At 36.7% G+C, this 16604-nt stretch overlaps 1 protein-coding gene across 5 annotated transcripts in view; it reads right to left on the bottom strand.

The window, feature by feature from the left end:
* Nucleotides 1-4923: 4923 nt before the first annotated feature.
* dachd (dachshund d) overlaps nt 4924-16604 on the bottom strand; it is a 97773-nt gene continuing 86092 nt past the window's right edge. For 3 of the 5 annotated variants that reach the window (XM_056754813.1, XM_056754811.1, XM_056754814.1), the window contains 4 exons: nt 14529-14676; nt 12327-12470; nt 11182-11250; nt 4924-7030 (listed from right to left, as the gene is read on the bottom strand). In XM_056754813.1, coding sequence (XP_056610791.1) covers nt 6990-7030; nt 11182-11250; nt 12327-12470; nt 14529-14676 — 402 coding nt within the window. In that variant the 3' untranslated portion in view covers nt 4924-6989. The remainder of the gene's footprint in view (nt 7031-11181; nt 11251-12326; nt 12471-14528; nt 14677-16604) is intronic. The other 2 variants (XM_056754812.1, XM_056754815.1) reach the window with 1 other exon arrangement.

Raw genomic sequence — 16604 nt, 5'->3', positions numbered from 1 at the left:
GCACAGAGACCATTTGCTAAAAATATACAAAACGAAAACCCACAGCAGCGAATAAGATCTAAACCACCATACACAGATTACATTTGTGTACATCCCTTCTGATGGAACAACCCTGACTCTTTAGCTGGACACATTAGCGATCCTAACGTTACAAACCTACGATAGAAATAAACTCAATCATATTCAGGCAGAAATAAAAATCCACAGGCAGCAGTCCAGTGCTCTGCAGAGTGAGGGAGGTGGCCACTCTTGATGGGCTTTTTCTCCATCAGCATGCTGAGCTAAAAATCTGTTGTCTGCGGCAGCGGCGTGCAAAACACATTAATGCGTTCGAGGCCACCATGACTTTATGAGGGACAAATATTTCAGATCGCGGCTCTATTTGGCCCCCTCTGCTGCATGTCCAGAGCAGTCACTGGCTAAATTGAAAAATCAATTCCAATTTAAATGATTGGAATAAAGAACTCCTGGAGTCAGAGATAAAAAGCCTGTCTTCTCCTAGATCCCCTTTAATTGGAAAGTCATTTCTTTAGGGTATTCTAATGGTTCTGAGGGAAGATTGCAAAGCAAAGTTGATGAGCGGGAGGAGGGTTAATAGCTTCTGTATGTGTTTTTTGGATGCGCAGCTCAGGCTTCGCGCCTCGTCCTCTCGCAACACGTGCACGAGTCTTCCTCTACAAACAGGCAAAATGAAGAAAAATCCCTGGATCAAGAAACGTCAGGATGGCTTTGCACTCCGAACACTCTTTTCGGGATGGTCTCATAAGGGAAATATCACTTTAAGCACTTATACCCAACCACCAAAACATTGGTCCTGAGCGTTTGGATGATTCCGGCAAATTCTTTTTTGTGTTTGTTTAAGGAAGGAAAATGTCTTTTTTATGTTATTTATATTTAAAGTTTGGTTGGGTTTGTTAAATCAATACAAACTACACAATATCTTCACAACAAAAAAAGGTTTTCAAAAGATTTCAGGTCGTAAATCCCATTTTGGTTATGGTTTACTTTCATTTCATGAGCATACACAATTATGAACACTTCTTAGGTTTATTATAATAAGACGCAATAAAAAACACAGTTTTCTTTTCATTACCGACATAATACCTGAACTGTTCACCGGCCACATCAGCGCGTAATCTTTAATGGGTTGTGTTCTCACTGTCATCAGTTGGCGGAGCACAAAGTGCTAACATGAGCAGTTGTTATTGAAGAAGAAATAATGGTCATTGGAGCAAGGCTCTATAAAGTAGATTACAGAGGCAGACAGGATATTTACAGATACTGCAGAGGTCAGTCTGTGTGTCTATGCTGAGAAGATGTGTGCTAGTCTTCCTGTGGAGCGGTGGGGGGGAAGGGTTGTGGGGGGGACGTGGGCGTGCGGAGGAAAAACACACAAGAACTCCGGTTGGTTTCATTTCCTGGGAAGAAAGAAAAAGTTAAAAGGTGGCCCCCGAACAAATGAAACTCAATTTCACGGCACATTATCCTTCCCTGTTCCTTTCTCCTGGCTTTCATTTTCATTAAGACCACAGACAAGCATAAATTAATAATTACTGCCCGAATGTCTAAATGCAGGCCGCTCTCCTGTAGCCTTTCATTTTCCACTGTGGCCTTGCATGTTCATGCTTGCAAAATGTTAATTTAGATAATGTGGCCTGCCCCTTGTCAGATAATTCTGTTTGGTGGTTCCACTAATACATAATGGTCTTTCTGATTAGATGACATTAAGTCTATCTTGTGTTCAATCAAGCCTGTGCGATTTCCTTCCTCGCCGACTCAAAGATGAGCAGATGAAGAACAGAGTCACATGGCCGGCGAGTCTTTGATACCTTTTACTTTACGAACTGTGCTGAATGTCAAATGAGGAAGAGTAATTATGTCTGACTAACAAAGGCTCAGACAAAACCAATGTTACGGTTTGGTGTACCTTTGAAACAGGTATTAATTGGCGTCTTGGACGTGCAATGGAAACGCTTGTCTATAAAGAAACCGTATACCTCAACGTGTCTGAAACATTAACTAGCATTTGGATAAACATGTGGGTGGGGTGTCAATGCGCTATTGCTGCTGTCTGCAGTTTTATTACTAGAATAAATGAGCATTTATCTGTGCTACAAAGTCTAGTTATTTGTTAATGAACACAACTGCACTGTATAGGAGAAGCGTATCAAGACTTCGGTGTTTTCATCTTTTCATATAGATTATAGATTTAAGGCCCTGATTTCACTAATACTGCAGGAAAGCTACATTATAAAATTGATGCTATAGAGATTTAAAACTATCATCAGACACCAAAACTGCATTCTCGCCCTAGTTCAGAGGATTCACCCAAAAATAAAACAGTGTCATTTATTCACCCTTATGTGATTCAAAACCTCTATACACCTATTTCTTTTGGGGAAGACAAAAGCAGATATTTTGAGAAATGTCTTTGTGGTTTTGTGTTCATACAATGGAAGTCAATGCACCAGCATTCTTCAAAACATCTTTCGTGTTCCGCAGAAGAAATCCAAACAGGTTTAGAAATACATGAGAGCGAGTAAATAATGAAGAATTCAGATTTTTGGATGAACTATCCGTTTAAAGCCTCTGCATTTTGGGATAGAAACACATGACGCTTCACAGATGTCGCTACAACTTTTAAACAATGATCTTTGATGATTACATCTATGGGCATGTAATAGAATATGACAACCTTAAGTATAGCACTTAAGTCACATGGAGTTGTAATGGCGGTTTATAAATTTTGGAGCATAAGAGGGAAAATAGTGTCCGTTATATTGTATAGGAGTAAAAAGATTCATTCTAACTCTCTCTTTGAAAATGTACACTTGCGTACATTTTCCAAAATATCTCTAAACCTGATCCCACCAAAACATCACACTGGTGTTAAAAGTTAAGTGATGTTTTCCTGAGTGTGTTGAATATTCATTCAATTCATCCAAGAAAACCTTTACAGAACAGTAATCTTCATCTTCACTAAACCGATCAGTAGTGCAAATTTGAGCACGGCTGAATTAGAGATGTGTGAAATGATCACCTCTGGAGGATGTCTTTATATGCATACTTGAAACAAGAAAAGCACACACTCCAAAGTGATGACATTGACACGGTCCATGTTTAGAATGAGCAATGCTCATCATAAAAGAGCTCGACAAGGGACGCGATTACAGCACCGTGGATATGTTGGTGTTTGTGCCTCAAAGTCATGTTCGCAGTGAAATGAATTTATAAAAGTATGTGCAGCGATATGAAGCAGCTAGCCGGAGGGCCGAACCTCGCTTAAATAGCTGGAGCAGAACAAGACATTAAACAGCTCGTAACTACTGTATACTTCTGTATGAGACAACGGAAATACATTATATTCTCAGATAAAGAGAATCTTCATACATCGCAGGGATTATTGTACAATATACTTATGTCACGTCTATACCAACTAACACTGTAAAACACATTTAAACAAGCAGGCGGATAAGGAAAAAAGCAAGCTGATGGACAACGCATTTGTGGCTTCTTTCCTCCACAAACCCCAACAGTTCAGGTTTCACCAGTGAGTGACGGAAACCTTTTATGCTGGTGAAAAAGCCTAACTTGAATTACAGTCACCATTGATTGCCACTTTATATGTAGTTTTTCCAAGGTTGATAGAAACTTTAACCTCATTTTCAATAAAGAAGAAAAACATGAAACGTTCCAGACCTTGAATTTTTACAATGCTGTGTTGAATTATGCAGAGATCAGTCAATTATTCATCTCGAAGGCTCTCTGTTACAGCCACGCTTTCAAAGGCATGCAAAATGGACCTGTGCATGGCCATGCTGTGTCAACAAATTTCCATCAGAACTGCTTACGACAGGGAATTGTCATTCAGTGTCAATTCTGGCTATAAGCTTTTATACATTTGAATTAACACTAATATCAATTAGGTTAAAAACAGTCAAGTGAGCGACACATTCTGTGTCAACATTAACGGGATAGTTCACACTTTAATACAAATTCATTCATTCTCTTTTCACCTTTGTAATGTTTAAAATCTGTTTATGGCTCTTTCTTCTGTGCAACACAAAAGGAGACAAAATGAGAAATGTCTTAGTGGTTCAATGGGGCCCAACGTTGTTTGGTTACCAGCATTCTTCAAAATATCTTCTTTTGTGTTCTGCAGAAAAATATTCATCCAGCTTTGGAATGACATGAGGCTTCGTAACGATGAAAGAATGTTTAATTTTGGATGAACCCCCCCTTTAAATGTCAATTTGTTTAGTTAATGTCAGTTTAGTGCATACCAGTTCATCAATACAGAACCTAAAGAGCATTGAAGAGATTGTAGTTTTTTATGCACATTTTGAAAGAGGCATTTCCCAAGAATATTGTGCCTATTCGGCTGGAAATAGGAAAGGTATTATTTCTCAATCATGTGTTGAGCAGAATGCGTGCTCACTGTACTGAGCATGAGTGACTTTATTCTGCTAGATATTGTCATTGCTCAGTAACACATGTTTTACAACTCAACCATGAACAATTTTGATTGCCCTTCAGATTAAAATATTAGCATGCTGCTTATGCAATATTACATGCAGTGTTTTGTATGAAGCTGAAATTTAGTTTCTAGGGGAGGATTCTCGAAGGACTTAACACTAGTAAATTCACATGTTACATTCGTGTAGTCAATTCCAATAAACACACTGACATTTGATGGTAAAGCAACAGTAAAAAATGCATTACAAGTACATATTTAGATTACTTTGTTGCAATTTTTTACCATTGTTTATAAGGCCTAATGAGTAATTTAATACAATACAAACAAAAATATCAAATATAATGTGTTCATAAAATTCCAAAGATTTAATATCTTGAGGTTTTACTTTTAATAACATTAACAATCAATCACTCTTGGTTGCTTATAATGACAATTAAAGTCTAATAATCAGTGACTCACAAATATTTTATTACCATGTTTAACACCATAGATTAGAAAAGAGACACACACACACTCATGCAACACTCCACAGACACGCTAAAATGCATGTGTGCAGACACAAGCACCTACAGGCTCACGCACACACACGCTCTTATTACAGAAGACATGATCAGAGAAGAGGGAAAAGCACTTTAAAACAAGACATCCTTGTTATTTCAATATTTATACGTTTGCTTTACTGCCATAGAAAGAAATAAGAAACAATATGTTCATAAATCTTGCTACAGTGTTTACTTCACATGAAAGAAAAAACTAAAAGGCAAGTCCTCGTTGATGAGGTAAAAGATACTTTAGTTTAACACAATAAACATTTGAATTGTTACAGACGGAAAACAAATGAGTGACAAAATAATGTCTATGATTATAGTATAAATAGCTGCCCCGTAACATTTGATACGTCTTTCTAATAAAGGATCCTTTCAAAACAACTTTCTTGATTATCCAATAAGTGTCTTATCACCATCATCATCATCATTATGATGATCTGTGAGGTACAATGAAAAAAGCTTTAATGTATTTAATAACAGCCTACCATTAATTGGCACAGTGTCATTTTAAACTCAAACAAGCGAAGCTATATTGTTTCGCTCTTTGTTTAAATCTGTCAGATTCGGATAGCCATAATTACCTTATTTTTGCCTTTTTATAGGCTGCAGTTTATTGTTTGAAAAGGGATTTCCCATCATTGTTGCCAATTGGTAAAAATGCTACTTAACTTACAACTTGAAAGAAATCTTTAAAAAACATCTTAAAAAATGAGGATTGTTATGCTTCCGTAGTTGATATTTAATTAATTTAAATATGCATTTTTTCAAATCTTATCCATGTTGGACTTAAAACCTTCTTTCCATCTTATCCTTTATCTTTAAAATGGGCTAATATTATTTTGTCTGCGACTTTAAGATGGAAACCTGTTACCCTGTATTGAAACCACTGACTGGAATAATAAATATCTTTTTACTGTGACACAATGAATATTAGTTATAAGGGGCCGACCACTGAGGGAAACACACTGAATTGACCGCAATGATCTTTACAACATTTTCATGAAAATGCTGAAATCAATCCATATGGTTCAGATTTATATCACTGCAAATGTAGCGGTTTATAGATAGTGGTGTTTACCTGCTTTTTCTGGGTGTGAGTGAATAAACCCTAAGTACGTAATTTTTCAGCACAGTTAAGTATTTATTGAATAACATGAATTCAGGACAACACATTTACATGCCTGCATGCTTCCTCACCATAGTGGCAGCGAATTGAAAGAATGATGGCTCAGAAACAAAACAACTCTATAAATTCAATATAAACGTTGGTATTGTGCTCCTAATAGATCTACTGCATACACAATACCAACTTTTAACATTATATACAAATACCAAAGTGAGTGAGTTAACCTATCTTCTGTTCTTGTATATACAATAATGATAGAAATAATGATGAAACTTGATTGTTTTTTTTCTATTTTAGAAAACATTAAAAGCAAATATTAGTCACTTTTGTTGATCAACATATATTCAAATTCACATTTGTCAGAGGCTCCTCTCCGAGTTTGGATCTTTAACATCTTGGCAAACAATTATGACATTAAGGAATTATGCTTTTTTTCTCTTTTTAATACAAAACAAAACCTCTGAATCAGATTGATTTTTCCGAAGCTTTCTCGCTGGTTTAAATACAGTATAAAAAATCTTCAGTGCTGTGAATTTGTGGTCAATATTATCACCGAGTGTACCGAGCGGTACGTTTTACTGTGCTCAAATTGTCACCATTGAAACAGCCAACTCATGATATCCAATCCCCCAACTGGCAAAATGAAACGCTTATATCAGTGAGAATAAGAGTCCTAATACTACATTCTGTCTCAATCCGTCTTCCACACCAGGGCCAAGCAAACACCTCTGATGGACCTCTATGAGCGCTTGACCTGTTTCTGTAACTAAATTACCCTGCGAGGCAAATCGGGAGAATCTTCATATGACATGTGATGCCGGTCCTCAACGCCACGCCATCAGTACATCACTGTGGTTTTCAGAAAAAGTCTTCCATCTGCTGACAATAAAACATAGGAAGAGAAACACGATAAGCATTAAAGAGGTTTAAGTGTGTAACCACCATTATTATTAAACGCAATTCAAATGTTGATAACCGATGTCATCATTTAAACCATCTCTGCATATTAAAGTGAAATTATTGAAATGACACATTTAACCTTTAAGCAACTGTTACGCGATCCAAACACAAATTTTGAGAATACCGACACCGCTTGAAACCCTGGATTAGCTCGTGTCCTATGTTTAAGACATTTGTTCTGACATGCTTGTTTGAACACAAAAGTGCACTCATGATGTAAAGCACTTCAGAAATCACACATCTTCTGCAAAGATTGCAGCCGTTACGTCTGCAACGCTCCAGTTTCTCTGACACCTGCAATCTAATGAGCTTTGTCCATTTCCAAAGATCCTTCATGGCGAGCGCATGCCTGAACGGGCAGCAGCTCTCTTTGCCACCGCTGGTAAACGCATCTGTTAGGCATGGCTCAGGAGCTATGTTTGACGTTTATTACCAGAACATTTCCTCCATGTTTGGGAATACTGCATCACCGCCTTTAAGCAGTGTTTTCTCTCGCTGGCACTGCGACTAAATAATTTAATCCTGATGAGTGAGACGACAACAAAACACACATAAAGTGGTGACGAATTAGAGAAGCGCTGTGATTGGCTGAAAAACCATGATAGGGGTGATACAGTAGGAATATCTATTGCAGAAGTGTGTTGGTTAACATGCTGTTTTGGTGAGATGAATTATATAAAATGTAAAAATAAAACTCCCATGATCACGGTGATACAAGCTGTGCACCACCTAAATGCAAAGCACCCTTTGCACATTTTTGACCAAAATCAACAAAACAAATGTTCATCTGACATATGTGTACATAGACCAACCACATAAAAACAGCACAGATGGAACACAATATTCTATCAACATGTTTTGTGTAAACGCCCATCTGGGGCATTTCTATGCAAACAATGATCCATGCAATAAATTGCCATTTCTTTGATTAATTAATCGCCTAATCGTGTAAATTAATCAAATTAGAATGCATCGATTGACGGTCACATACAATATAATATCATAAATCAAATTTTTTAGTATGAATCTGATGCGTGTTAATATACTGTACATACATTTATAGTGATTCACCGTGGCTGGTGTGCAGAACAGGAAGTTGATTTGGGCACAGAAAAACAACAGAGCTACAGCAGAAGAGCCGTGTCTCAAAGGCTCTGCTCTATGACCCGCTTCACTGTAGAGTTATGAGTAAAAAGTCATTACAGGTCTAAATGTCCCAGGATGAGCAACACAGAACTATAAATAATAACTAAACCGAGGATGGACTATATATAGCATTTATAGCAGTATATAGCATAAAACGTTTTAAAAAGCGGATAAAAAATCTTTAAATTATAATAGATAATCTTGATATTATTTAATAATATGGGCCCCCTCGAAAACGAGATGCTTCATTTTTAGGGTTTACCAATAAATAAATAAATAAATAAAATACTGTAAGTACCATGATGAATTTGGTCACAAAATGGTAAATATTGCAATTCTATGTCCAAGACTTCATCGACCATTATAGCAATCGTATGTGAGGTATTTTTCAGATGATATCAGATAATCCGCTCATGAGATGAGATCATCCAAACACCTGATTCTGAGAGCCTTCATTTGTTGGAGATCATCACCCTGAGACCAACTAACAAAACCACATTACGATTAAACCCTGGAATTATTGATTCTACAAACTAAAATACTAACGGCACAGATAAACCCGAAACCAAATGAATGAAAGTACGAATGACTTGTGTAAACACGAAAACAACGCAATTGCTCATGGTTTTGAGAAAATCAATTTCAGAGTGTTTGATAGCATGTTAGTTTACGAACAGCTAATCTTAAATTGACAAATTAGCATATTAATTCTGGATCTAATGGAGTGTAGCTAAACCGTCATGCGCAAACAGTGGCAGGAAATCTTCTCGAGTGGGAAAAATTGTATGACTGCCATGTTGTTTTGTGAAAGATCCCCCTCATTAAAATATGTTAAAACTTTGGTATTTTTATATTCAAATCGAGATGAAAAGTTCATTAAAGAGGATAAATATTTCATTAGATGGTAAATAAAACAAAGGAAATTTTTGGCTTCTCTCAGCACAAAATTCCTTTGAAAGATTAATTAATACATGTAAATTATGCAAATTATGCCCATGCAAATATTTTATGAAGACAATTAAGGGAACCATTAATTACTGCCTTTTTTGCTTCAGTGACATTCATTCATTTAATTTTAATTTCACTTTAACTGTTTTGATGTTTAATCTTGCAACAAAGAACTTTATCTCCCCTCGCAGGGTCGTGTAAACTCGCAGAAAACATCGCGAGGCGAGCGGTGAGAGTCTGGAGGAGATACCGGGGAGATATGTTCGGTATCACAAGGAATTAGTGGCAAGATGTGCTCCCAGAAGCACGGAGCCAGGAAAAACAGTCAAGCTTATTCTTGGAACGGATTCAAAACACTGGAAAAGCAATTAATAAACAGAGACTGTGTTAATATAGCAGAATTACAGAGTGTGACAAAAGACAAATAGAAATAATTAGTTCTCTGAAATTATGCTCTCATTATTATTTTTTTCCTTAACAGCCAAGTGTTGAAATTATAGCACGTCTCTTTGTTTGTTGTATATGGATCACGGTAGAATATTTTCTCCTCACATGCGAGTGTAATTTATCAGCATCTTTTTTATGTTTTTGCCATTCGTGAGTAATTATTCCACACTATTTGCAGGCCACAGTACCCTTGACACGGACACCAAAAAGGTTGTTGTAATTAAACAGGCATGCATTCTATTTTCTCCCCCCACACACAAACACATGCACACATCTTATGGCCAGCTTTGTATTCAATTGGTCAAGGACATTGACATAAGATTTTTTTGAATCAAAAGATTGTGTTGGGTCAAATAAAAAAGCAATTGAAGATAAATTAAAAGACTATGCTAACATGACACTAACCTTTTGAATCTTGCAATTCAACAGGATTTTGATTAATTTGTACAGAACCATCATGCCCATCATTATCTGTAAAGGAAAAATGACTCTTCCCTCACACACTCAACGTTAGTATTATGCTTTTTATATCTCAATTTATTTTTACTCCGATTTTTCTTCACAAGCACACTTGCAAAAATTAACTAGGCTAATCAAACTAGGTTACGGGGCTTTTTACTTGTGATGGGGTATTAAAATGCCCTTTCCCACATTTCCACACAGTATTTTCAATGGGAAATTGAGAGCGCTCAAGACAAAGTTTTTGTGCCGCATGTGCTGCTGGGTACAATTAAAACAGACATCTGAGCGATCTAACACTTAAGGTGTAGGTTGAAAGACTGTGACTGAAACACAGGCGAGTGTATTAAGCACATTTCTGGGGTTTTCTTTTACAAGTCAACTCTGACGATAGCAGACCAAACCATGTCTATAAATACGCATAAACCCATAAAATATGTGTGTGTGTGTGTTTATTTGAATGGGCGTGTTGTGCTCCTGTGAGCTAACTCCACTGTGGGTCATCCTAGGATAATGAAACTTCTTATTATGCTCATTAAATTGCATTGGTCTCAGCGGTCCAAAACATAGTCAGGAACGTACTGTCAAGGGGGTCTATCTTTAAAATGATTCTGTGTCTTATATACAAAGAATCTTATCTTTCAGCTTCATCTATCGAGCCTGACTGCGGCGTATAAATACTACAAAATTCTTTTTCATAACTTAATAATATCTTAATATATCCCGCTGGTAAAAACTACAAAAGCAAAAGCACAATTTTAATTGACTCAGTGGGCTTGTTTAATGTTTAATCTCCTTTGCTTAATATCCCTCACACGCCCACAAAGAGTCAGGTCTCCCACCTTGCAGACCGCGTGCCATTATCGCATCACGCACTTTTGCGGGACGAGACCATTTTCTTTGGCTAGAAATGAATCTCTTGACAGATCCAAGTGATCTTGACCTTCCTCTTGAACTCTAGGATCCGTGGCCCAGATGGCAGACTGCATGCATGAACAGCAGGCCGAGTTAAAGCGAAGCTCATATACCGGAGCTGCGCTGAGATTTATAGTCTCCACAAAAACACGTACCTTGTATTGTCCTCTCAGCATCTGTTCTGCCACTGCTGCGGTCAGTCTCTATCTCCTGGGTCAACGAGTCTGGCAAAATGAAAAGATAATGACGATTATACATCCATGACATCTGTGCTTAATTAGGAAAGTTTTTCTAACCTCGTCTTTCTTGAGGGGTGGATTGCTCGGGTCAGGGCGAAGTTTCGACTGATCACCGGCTAAGTGATGTTACGAATACTGAATAGGGCGGCGGTTTTGCTACTTTGCCTGATCTTACAAAAGCCTAATGCAGATGTGTCTAATGCAGTACTTTATATGCAACATTTTTATTACAACACCTTAAACCTTTTAAGGTCTATAAACGCTTCATGTATTCAGCTTTTAGACAGCTGTGAGATGTATATGTTAACATTTCAAATTCATCAAAATCAATCAGCCTATGAAATTTTGACAGCGAACACTCAATCACTCAGGCTAAACCAGATTTGGGTCAAATGTGTCAAGTTTTTCAGTGAGAGTTACAACACGTGGTTTTTAAACAACATTTTATACTTGTGCTTGCTTTTTGTCATGCAAGGTTATTTCAATGAAATTTGGACATGTACATGGCTCTCTGGAATTCTAAATGGTGATCAGTCCATCTGCATTCTGTTGACAAATATTATTTTTCTCTTCAACATTTCATGAGCAGTAATATAATATTCTGTTAAGCAGAAGGATAATGTTCAGTCAGCCTGTCACATTTTTACATTTGACCGATGATCAAACCTACTGCCCTGATGGCACACATACATCTGGGAGTCATCAATCTGATGTCTGCATTTACATCTGCAAGACGTATTTGTTGATTGTTACCCATCAGCAACACGTTTACAATTAGATGTCTAGAAGACGTCTGTAAGATGTTTATGAATTAGAAAGTATGTAAAACTGCCTTATCTAAGACGTTTATCAGATGTTTTTACACAGCAGATGTTTTTCAGATCTTTAGCAGACATCTTACAGACCTGTGCTATCTGGGTGTATGATACAAGACCAAATCATCATCACCACTTTTTTTGTGATAATAAATATATACTGCAACAAATTTATTATAGCACATTTGATCACATTCAATTTTGCATGTCTGTGTTTAGATGAGTTGTCATCAGAGCAGGTCTCACCGTTGAGTGATCGGAGACTTTCTGTCGGTGACGTTTGTTTCAGAGATTGCTCAGCTTGCTCTCGTCGCTTTGACTCGTATTCTAGCGCTTCTTGCAATTTCCTCTTCGCTTTCTTCTCTTTCTTCAGTCGCTTCTGAATAATTGCTGAGCACAAAAAACACACAAGAAGCTACAGTTGATTACCGGTTTTCTCATAAGCAGGTAAAACTGGTCATAAAATCTCATATGCAGAAGTGAAAGAGAAGGAGCCCGTTTATAACGGTCAGGGAGAAAATATTCATATAAAATGTTCTCATTCAATGAAAACGGACTGTGTCATTAGCAAAATAATTGAGCCAGCGATAACCTGGATTAACCTAGGTTAAAATGCTAATGAAAGGGGGTTAAGGGAAACTTTCTCTAAAGAGGGAGAGAAGACACTCCGAATATTAAACAGAATAAAGCTAGAGGGCCAAAGCGCATTTCTTAGGATCCTTCTGTGAAACTAGCTTATTAAGCTCAATTTGATTCATTATGTAGAATAAATACATATAATATGAGCATATTAAGTCACACTTAGTAATACGTTTGCGCTGCGAAATTCGAATCATTTACTGATGTCAAAATATAGATTCATAATTATGTTCATGCGATAAAAAAATACAATAGTGTGCGTAACTAGAGGCCATCTGTAATGCACATATCGCTTTTAATCTCAAAGAGAGTTGAAAATTATTAGCTAAACTATTACAAATCTGTAGTCCAATCATCACTTTCCCTTGAGAAATATTGTGACTCATTTAGCAACAGTTACCCTATAAATTACTTATTCATATTTTCATGAGTTTAACCACATTTACTTGAATGAAAGCTGTGTGGATCTTTCTCATGCACCCTGTGCATTTACAAGTTGTCTGTGTATGTAGTTACGGTAAAAGTCCTACTGCACACCTAATCAATATATGCTTGTGTATTGATCGTAATGTGAATATGCCTCATTTTGCTCAATTTATGAGCCTGTCTCTATCATCTGGCACCATTATGGAGACGTGCATGCTTTAGTATGACTGTAATCAACAGCCAAGATTGTAACTTTGCTTTTAATATCGGTTTCATGTGAAAAATAATGCTTTGAAGTTATTATTTTAATCAGATGGTTTTAAATGTGAGTTGTGCCTCTCTGTGCACGCCATCATGGGTGTTTCAATTCAATTCAATTTTATTTATATAGCGCTTATCATAATGTGGATTGTTCCAAAGCAGCTTTACAGGAGAAAAACAGAAAATGTAAAACACAGTACAGTGCATGGTGTTAATAGAACAAGCTAGATCATTCTAGTAAATAATATCTAATAAATGCAGTCTCCCGGTGAGCAAGCCAGCCAACAATGCCCTGTGGTGAGGAACCCAAAACCCACTGATAAATAAATGGAGAAAAAAAAAACTCAGCCGGGAGGGCCAGATCTCCTCTGACGTGTCACAGCTGCACTCAGTTACTTTGATTTAACGTTACTGTGTAAAGGTTTATAAAGAATACCCGTACACCCCAGGTCTCCTTACATGGAATTCGCCATCTTGTTTCTACAGTAGCCCTTAACAGACAAAATGCTCTACTAGTGTGTTTCGTGAATATGTTATCTCCTTGTCAAAGAAGCCAAAACGTGACAACATCTTAATCCTGTGACAGCCTCCATAGTGCTTAAAAAGGCAAGGGTAAGCGATGGAGTGAGCCGTTGGTTGCAGTTTGCAACCTCACCACTAGATGTCGCTAAATTGAATACACTAGACCTTTATTATACATGTGTTTTATCAGGCCTCTTAGTTTATCAGCTCATCTAAGTATTCACTACTTACTGAAAAATGTGATTTATTACTTACTGATTTATTTTTAATAATACTTTAACTGGACAACAGGCTGGAAATACAATTATGTGCATGTGTTGGATTTACAGGTACAAAAAATGCGCTTCAAAATGTTCTTGGATGCAACAGAAGAACCTTTTGGTTCCATGCAGAAACTTAAACATCTGTAGAACATTTCTGCTTCGCCAAAGGTTCTTCGTGGCGAAAAAGGTTCTTCAGATTATAAAAGTAAAAAGAGATGATTCTTTAAAGAACCTTTGGCTTAATGGTTCTCTGTGGAACCAAAAATGGTTCTTCTCAGGCATCGCTGTGAAGAACATTTGAAGCACCTTTATTTTTAAAAGTGTGATTGTTACACACCTCTGTTCTTTTGCTCAACAGCCAGTTGTTTCTCCAGGGTCTCTCTGAGCTCTCTCTCTCTAAACAGCTCCATCTTCAGCTCCGTCTTCTCCAGCTGCACTTGTTTCTCCTGAGCGCGAGCGTTATCAATCGCCACCTTCAGCAAACCCTGCGTCAGGAGACAAACATACTTTACAGTCCACACGCACTACACCTCCTCATGACTCAGTTACCTGTTTGAATGAATTACTTTTTTTTAAAGCAATGGTTCTTAATAGTTTAGGAGATAAGATGCAGGTTGTTTGCAAAGACATTTAACAATATAAACAATATAAAAAAAAACATTTAACAAAGAAGACATCTATTCAAGCTAATGACAATGATGTGACATCATAACGCACAGCCCCAAATTAATTCTGATTGGCTGAATAGCACCCAGAGCGAGAGTGATGTGACTTGGAATAATTCGTAAAGTTGTTTTTTAACACTGTTATTATTGGCTCAATGTGTAAATTGATGAAAAACCTCTACCAACAGATTTCTGTCATCTAAAGTCTGTCTCACATTTCCACAAATGGAACGTGTCTACCCGACCCACAATTACACCGATTTCTCAGGTTTATTTGTGTCTTAAAGTCTTAAACTATCTTAACTATAAAAAACATACCTACTGTAGCTCTAAAAAGCTGCATTTCTCAAAATAACACTTAGTAAAATTTGCTGCGTGAACAGCACGGTGACCATTTCAAAACAATTATTCCCCGTACACACGCAATTAAGCCAAATGCAATGGGCTATATCATACTAATTGTTCCTTCTTGTGACCCCAATTTAGACTAAGTTGCTTTATCTCAATTTTCTGCTTGGGCTGGTTTTGTTGATTTGTGTGTGAATGTTCAATCAAAACATTACTCTGAAATCATGATTAAAGATGACTGAGTGAACTAAGTCCTGCTAATTAACAACGGGGCCGAAAGTATTACGATAGATCTGATGGCCATATCACGGGAGCAATGAGTAAACCTCTCACTCCCTATACTGTACCCACATCATTAGCCTCAGAGGTGCTGCTAATCAACTACATTCATCTTTCTGACTGCTTCTTACTTGCATGATAACCACAGTAGTGATCAAAGGAGTTATGCTGAAAATATACAGGACTGTGTATTTGTTTTGACTAGCGTTGGGAATCAAAAATCAACTCCAAATTCGAAACAAACGGAATAGGATTCGGATACTTGAGATTAAAATTCGACTTCCTTTCTCAATTCCTGTGTGCATATTTTCAGAAAAGTACATGCGTTGCGTGATCCGCTGATATCTTATGAAAATGAATGATATTTTTACTATAGTAAGCATAGTTTAACTATAGTATTTGTATTTAAACGCACAGGAACCACAAACTATCCACAGTTTCATTATAGTTATAACAGTTTAACCATGATTTAGTTCAGTTGTTGTAATAAAAAAAATAATAAATCAGACATAACATGGTTCACAAATCGGTGCTCATATATAAATATAAATATGTATATATATTTGTATATATCTATATATATATATGTTTTGCAAACAAGTAGATAAGCAGGCTAAATGACTATACAGGTTGAAATCTATATGTTTTACTTCGCCTTGGAATCGAAACTGGGATTCGATAAATATCGCATCAAAAGGCAGAATCGAAATCGATAAAATTTAAACGATTCCCAATCCTAGTTTTGAGGTAACATCACAGCCGGGAGAAGGAAGGGATGATGTTGAAAAGTTTTATATGAAATTTTTGGAACACTAACCAAAGAAGTTTAGAAAGTTTAGAAAAACTAAGGAACTATTATGATCAAAACAAATATATTTACTTTACTCTATATCCCTCATAAGATTTAAATGTCCTTAATATACTCGATTTGTGCTTGAACTATGTGTTTGTGCAGTTTCTTTTTCTGTGCAGTTTCTTACAACAGTTCATCAGGGTGGACCTTTTAAAATACCATTAAGTTATGAATAATAAAAAAATATTGCGTTTTAATCTCTGCTACTAAGATTACTGTACATCACAATATTTCCCAAACAGGAGTATAGTTTAAGATACCCAGGAAT

This window comes from Triplophysa dalaica, chromosome 8, assembly GCF_015846415.1.
Source record: "Triplophysa dalaica isolate WHDGS20190420 chromosome 8, ASM1584641v1, whole genome shotgun sequence".
NCBI classification, from domain to species: Eukaryota; Metazoa; Chordata; class Actinopteri; order Cypriniformes; family Nemacheilidae; genus Triplophysa; species Triplophysa dalaica.
This window is presented reverse-complemented; position numbering and strand designations above follow the sequence as displayed.